This window comes from Oncorhynchus masou, unplaced genomic scaffold (assembly GCF_036934945.1).
Source record: "Oncorhynchus masou masou isolate Uvic2021 unplaced genomic scaffold, UVic_Omas_1.1 unplaced_scaffold_1402, whole genome shotgun sequence".
Classification (NCBI taxonomy): Eukaryota; Metazoa; Chordata; class Actinopteri; order Salmoniformes; family Salmonidae; genus Oncorhynchus; species Oncorhynchus masou.
Genome location: NW_027003952.1, coordinates 97,509 through 105,000, shown reverse-complemented (window position 1 = coordinate 105,000; position 7,492 = coordinate 97,509). Strand labels below are relative to the sequence as shown.

At 40.7% G+C, this 7,492-nt stretch overlaps 1 protein-coding gene across 1 annotated transcript in view; it reads right to left on the bottom strand.

Annotated features, from left to right (window-relative positions):
- The window catches only part of LOC135530633 (ankyrin-2-like), a gene marked incomplete at its 3' end in the record, with an annotated part of 134,174 nt that overhangs the window by 46,881 nt on the left and 79,801 nt on the right, over positions 1-7,492 (bottom strand). The window contains 3 exon segments of the mRNA XM_064958918.1: positions 4,839-4,914; positions 5,239-5,337; positions 6,742-6,840. Coding sequence (XP_064814990.1) covers positions 4,839-4,914; positions 5,239-5,337; positions 6,742-6,840 — 274 coding nt within the window.

Genomic DNA, 7,492 nt, shown 5'->3' with positions numbered 1-7,492 from the left:
GAATCCCCCCAGAATGTATTATAGAAGTGATGTTATTCTAGAACACATAGCTATAGAATCCCCCCAGAATGTATTATAGAAGTGATGTTATTCTAGAAAATGTAGCTATAGAATCCCCCAGAATGTATTATAGAAGTGATAATGTTATTCTAGAACACATAGCTATAGAATCCCCCCAGAATGTATTACAAAAGTGATAATGTTATTCTAGAACACATAGCTATAGAATCCCCCCAGAATGTATTATAGAAGTGATGGTATTCTAGAACACATAGCCATAGAATCCCCCCAGAATGTATTATAGAAGTGATAATGTTATTCTAGAACACAGAGCTATAGAATCCCCCCAGAATGTATTATAGAAGTGATAATGTTATTCTAGAACAAATAGCTATAGAATCCCACAGAATGTATTATAGAAGTGATAATGTTATTCTAGAACACATAGCTATAGAATCCCCCAGAATGTATTATAGAAGTGATGTTATTCTAGAACACATAGCTATAGAATCCCCCAGAATGTATTATAGAAGTGATGTTATTCTAGAAAATGTAGCTATAGAATCCCCAGAATGTATTATAGAAGTGATAATGTTATTCTAGAACACATAGCTATAGAATCCCCCCAGAATGTATTATAGAAGTGCTGTTATTCTAGAACACATAGCTATAGAATCCCCCAGCATGTATTATAGAAGTGATAATGTTATTCTAGAACACATAGCTATAGAATCCCCCCAGAATGTATTATAGAAGTGCTGTTATTCTAGAACACATAGCTATAGAATCCCCCAGCATGTATTATAGAAGTGATAATGTTATTCTAGAACACATAGCTATAGAATCTCCCCAGAATGTATTATAGAAGTGCTGTTATTCTAGAAAATGTAGCTATAGAATCCCCCAGCATGTATTATAGAAGTGATAATGCTATTCTAGAACACATAGCTATAGAATCCCCCCAGAATGTATTATAGAAGTGCTGTTATTCTAGAACACATAGCCATAGAATCCCCCCAGAATGTATTATAGAAGTGATAATGTTATTCTAGAACACATAGCTATAGAATCCCCCAGAATGTATTATAGGAGTGATGGTATTCTAGAACACATAGCTATAGAATCCCCCCAGAATGTATTATAGAAGTGCTGTTAATCTAGAAAATGTAGCTATAGAATCCCCCAGCATGTATTATAGAAGTGATAATGTTATTCTAGAACACATAGCTATAGAATCCCCCCAGATAGATCTGTCTCTATAATACACACCAGACATAGACGTAGAGAGATAGATCTGTCTCTATAATAAACACCAGACATAGAGAGATATATCTGTCTCTATGATACACACCAGATGTAGAGAGATAGATCTGTCTCTATAATACACACCAGATGTAGAGAGAGAGATAGATATGTCTCTATAATACACACCAGACATAGACGTAGAGAGATAGATCTGTCTCTATAATACACACCAGACGTAGAGAGAGAGATAGATCTGTCTCTATAATACACACCAGACATAGAGAGATAGATCTGTCTCTATAATAAACACCAGACGTAGAGAGATAGATCTGTCTCTATAATACACACCAGACATAGAGAGATAGATCTGTCTCTATAATAAACACCAGACGTAGAGAGAGAGATAGATCTGTCTCTATAATAAACACCAGACGTAGAGAGAGAGAGAGAGATAGATCTGTCTCTATAATAAACACCAGACGTAGAGAGATAGATCTGTCTCTATAATAAACACCAGACGTAGAGAGATAGATCTGTCTCTATAATAAACACCAGACGTAGAGAGATAGATCTGTCTCTATAATAAACACCACACATAGAGAGAGAGATAGATCTGTCTCTATAATACACACCAGACGTAGAGAGAGAGATAGATCTGTCTCTATAATACACACCAGACGTAGAGAGAGAGATAGATCTGTCTCTATAATACACACCAGACGTAGAGAGATAGATCTGTCTCTATAATAAACACCAGACGTAGAGAGATAGATCTGTCTCTATAATAAACACCAGACGTAGAGAGATAGATCTGTCTCTATAATAAACACCACACATAGAGAGAGAGATAGATCTGTCTCTATAATACACACCAGACGTAGAGAGATAGATCTGTCTCTATAATACACACCAGACGTAGAGAGAGAGATAGATCTGTCTCTATAATAAACACCAGACGTAGAGGGATAGATAGATCTGTCTCTATAATACACACCAGACATAGAGAGAGATATAGATCTGTCTCTATAATACACACCAGACGTAGAGAGATAGATAGATCTGTCTCTATAATACACACCAGACGTAGAGAGAGAGATAGATCTGTCTCTATAATACACACCAGACGTAGAGAGATAGATAGATCTGTCTCTATAATACACACCAGACGTAGAGAGAGAGATAGATCTGTCTCTATAATAAACACCAGACGTAGAGAGAGAGATAGATCTGTCTCTATAATACACACCAGACGTAGAGATATAGATCTGTCTCTATAATAAACACCAGACGTAGAGAGAGAGAGATAGATCTGTCTCTATAATAAACACAAGACGTAGAGAGATAGATCTGTCTCTATAATAAACACCAGACATAGAGAGATAGACCTGTCTCTATAATACACACCAGACATAGAGAGAGAGAGATAGATCTGTCTCTATAATAAACACCAGACATAGAGAGAGAGATAGATCTGTCTCTATAATATACACCAGATTTAGAGAGAGATTAGATCTGTCTCTATAATAAACACAAGACGTTTGAGATAGATCTGTCTCTATAATAAACACCAGACATAGAGAGAGATAGATCTGTCTCTATAATATACACCAGACGTGTGAGAGAGATAGATCTGTCTCTATAATAAACACCAGACGTAGAGATAGATAGATCTGTCTCTATAATACACACCAGACGTAGAGATATAGATCTGTCTCTATAATACACACCAGACGTCTCAGAGAGAGAGATAGATCTGTCTCTATAATAAACACAAGACGTAGAGAGATAGATCTGTCTCTATAATAAACACCAGACGTAGAGAGAGAGATAGATCTGTCTCTATAATAAACACCAGACGTAGATAGAGAGATAGATCTGTCTCTATAATAAACACCAGACATAGAGAGAGAGATAGATCTGTCTCTATAATAAACACCAGACGTAGAGAGAGAGATAGATCTGTCTCTATAATACACACCAGACATAGACGTAGAGATAGATCTGTCTCTATAATACACACCAGACGTAGAGAGAGATAGATCTGTCTCTATAATACACACCAGATGTAGAGAGAGAGATAGATCTGTCTCTATAATACACACCAGACGTAGAGAGAGAGATAGATCTGTCTCTATAATATACACCAGACGTAGAGAGAGAGATAGATCTGTCTCTATAATACACACCAGACATAGACGTAGAGAGATAGATCTGTCTCTATAATACACACCAGACGTAGAGAGAGAGATAGATCTGTCTCTATAATAAACACCAGACGTAGAGAGAGAGATAGATCTGTCTCTATAATACACACCAGACGTAGAGAGATAGATCTGTCTCTATAATAAACACCAGACGTAGAGAGAGAGATAGATCTGTCTCTATAATAAACACCAGACATAGAGAGATAGATCTGTCTCTATAATAAACACCAGACGTAGAGAGAGAAAGATCTGTCTCTATAATACACACCAGACATAGACGTAGAGAGATAGATCTGTCTCTATAATACACACCAGACATAGAGAGATAGATCTGTCTCTATAATAAACACCAGATGTAGAGAGAGATAGATCTGTCTCTATAATACACACCAGACGTAGAGAGAGAGATAGATCTGTCTCTATAATATACACCAGACGTAGAGAGAGAGATAGATCTGTCTCTATAATACACACCAGACGTAGAGAGAGAGATAGATCTGTCTCTATAATATACACCAGACGTAGAGAGAGAGATAGATCTGTCTCTATAATAAACACCAGACATAGAGATATAGATCTGTCTCTATAATAAACACCAGACGTAGAGAGAGAGATAGATCTGTCTCTATAATAAACACCAGACGTAGAGAGTTAGGGTTAGTACCATCTATATCCACAGAGCTACGTTACCCACAATACCCTGCTGTAAGCACCATAACAACGTTACCCACAATGCACTGCTGTCATAGCTAGAGCTACAGAAGCTACATTACACACAACACAATATATTATTATCCAAAACACACTGTTTGCAAACACGATAACTACATTACCCACAACACAATGCTGAAAGCACCAGAATACTCCAGAACTGCATTACCCATAACACACTGCTGAAATCACCAGAATACTCCAGAACTACATTACCCACAACCCACGGCTGAAAGCACCAGAATACTCCAGAACTGCATTACCCATAACACACTGCTGAAATCACCAGAATACTCCAGAACTACATTACCCACAACTCACTGCAGAAAGAACCAGAATACTCCAAAACTACATTACCCACAATACAACACGACACTCTTGAGATTTATTTTTAGTTGTATTTATATATTATCTCTGTTAGTGTTCTCCTCTAAAAAGTGTATTTGTCTGTAAAGCCTCTTGACTGTCTCAATCACAGTATTTATTTATATATTATCTCTGGTAGTGTCCTCCTCTGAACAGTGTGTTTGTCTGTAAAGCCTCTTGTCTGTCTCAACCACAGTATTTATTTATATATTATCTCTGTTAGTGTTCTCCTCTAAAAAGTGTGTTTGTCTGTAAAGCCTCTTGTCTGTCTCAACCACAGTATTTATTTATATGTAATCAAAAGGAACTCACCCTCCTCATCTGACACGTCCAGTATCTCCGTCATGGTCTCCGGAACATTCATCTTGTGTTTCTCTGATGTCACAGTCTGTCAGCACAGGGGTTCCAAGCCAATCACAACCAGGGAAAAAAAAAGAAAAAAAAGAGGATTCAGCCATTTAGAACCAGAGGGTTGTAACCATAGAAACACAAATTATATTCTGTGTTGTTTTGTTGTTGTTGTTGTGAAAGTTGTGAAGTCACGGACGGAAAACAAACTGGTACTGTTGTGACAGACAGAGGACTGTGTTCATTCCTAACACACTGACTATTTTCCCTGCTAAATGGTTAAGGTTAGGATAGGAGAAGGGGTAAGCTGATCTGAGGTTAGGGGGAACCCTTCTACCTGGAAGTGTCACGAGGGGTCACATACCGTTGTGGTGGTGATGACCTCTTCTGTGACGACCTTCAGAGTGTCAACGACAGATATGTAACCCAGACGCCTGGCAATGGACAGAGCAGTGTTCCCATTCTGACAGAGAGAGAGAAAGAGAGAGAGGGGAAGGGAGAGGGAGAGAGAGAGGGGGGGAGGGAGAAAGAGAGAGAGAGGGGGAGGATAATGAGGGAGAGAGGGGGAGGGAGAGTGGGGGAGGGAGAGGGGGAGAGAGAGAGGGGGAGTGAGTGTTCTTAGAGAGTCGGGAGGGAGAGAGAGAGAGCAAGAGAGGGGGAGGATAATGAGGGAGAAGGAAGGGAGGGAAGGAAGGAAGGAGAAGAAGGATGGGAGAGAGGGGGAGGAAGGATAGAGAGTGTGAGAGAGCAAGTGGGATAGGAGAGAGAACGAGTGTGAAAAAGCGGGAGAGGAAGAGTGAGAGGGAAAGAAGGAAGGAAGGAAGGAAGGAAGGAAGGAAAGAAGGAAGGAGGGAAGGAAGGAGAGAAGGAGAGAAGGGAGAGAGAGAATCAAACATCTAATCAAACGATGGGTGTTGCTCCATGCTGCAACAGGACGTTGATGATGTGTGTGTGTGTGTGTTCTTACAGCAGTGGTAGTGTTGGGTATCGCTATCGCTCCATGCTGTAACAGGACGTTGATGATGTGTGTGTGTGTGTGTGTGTTCTTACAGCAGTGGTAGTGTTGGGTATTGCTATCGCTCCATGCTGTAACAGGACGTTGATGATGTGTGTGTGTGTGTGTTCTTACAGCAGTGGTAGTGTTGGGTGTCGCTCCATGCTGTAACAGGACGTTGATGATGTGTGTGTGTGTGTGTGTGTGTGTGTGTGTGTGTGTGTGTGTGTGTCCTTACAGCAGTGGTAGTGTTGGGTGTCGCTCCATGCTGTAACAGGACGTTGATGATGTGTGTGTGTGTGTGTTCTTACAGCAGTGGTAGTGTTGGGTATCGCGCCATGCTGTAACAGGACGTTGATGATGTGTGTGTGTGTGTGTGTGTGTGTGTGTTCTTACAGCAGTGGTAGTGTTGGGTGTCGCTCCATGCTGTAACAGGACGTTGATGATGTGTGTGTGTGTGTGTGTGTGTGTGTGTTCTTACAGCAGTGGTAGTGTTGGGTGTCGCTCCATGCTGTAACAGGACGTTGATGATGTGTGTGTGTGTGTGTGTGTGTTCTTACAGCAGTGGTAGTGTTGGGTGTCGCTCCATGCTGTAACAGGACGTTGATGATGTGTGTGTGTGTGTGTGTGTGTTCTTACAGCAGTGGTAGTGTTGGGTGTCGCTCCATGCTGTAACAGGACGTTGATGATGTGTGTGTGTGTGTGTGTGTGTTCTACAGCAGTGGTAGTGTTGGGTGTCGCTCCATGCTGTAACAGGACGTTGATGGTGTGTGTGTGTGTGTGTGTGTGTTCTTACAGCAGTGGTAGTGTCGGGTGTCGCTCCATGCTGTAACAGGACGTTGATGATGTGTGTGTGTGTGTGTGTGTTCTTACAGCAGTGGTAGTGTTGGGTGTCGCTCCATGCTGTAACAGGACGTTGATGATGTGTGTGTGTCCCTGCTGCGCTGCCTGGTGAAGCGGAGTGTAACCGTTCTGGAGACACAGACAGTTGAATTTTAAACGCTGACATCAAACACACATTATACGTACATATTATACACACACACACACACACACACACACACACACACACACACACACACACACACACACACACACACACACACACACACACACACACACACACACACACACACACACACACACTCACATTACACACACACACACACACACACACACACACACACACACACACACACACACACACACACACACACTGAAATAGAAAACAGAAGGAACGAGAACACGAGAAACAGACAGTTGGGTTTTAAATATTTAAATCCTAATGGTCACCAACTGTCACTAACTGTCAGTCTGCTACTGGAGCGGTACCTAACCCGTTCCAATATTAAACTCTGGTACCTAACCCATTCCAATATTAACTCTGGTACCTAACCCGTTCCAATATTAAACTCTGTTACCTAACCCGTTCCAATATTAACTCTGTTACCTTACCCGTTCCAATATTAACTCTGGTACCTAACCCGTTCCAATATTAAACTCTGGTACCTAACCCGTTCCAATATTAACTCTGGTACCTTACCCGTTCCAATATTAAACTCTGGTACCTTACCCGTTCCAATATTAAACTCTGGTACCTTACCCGTTCCAATATTAAACTCTG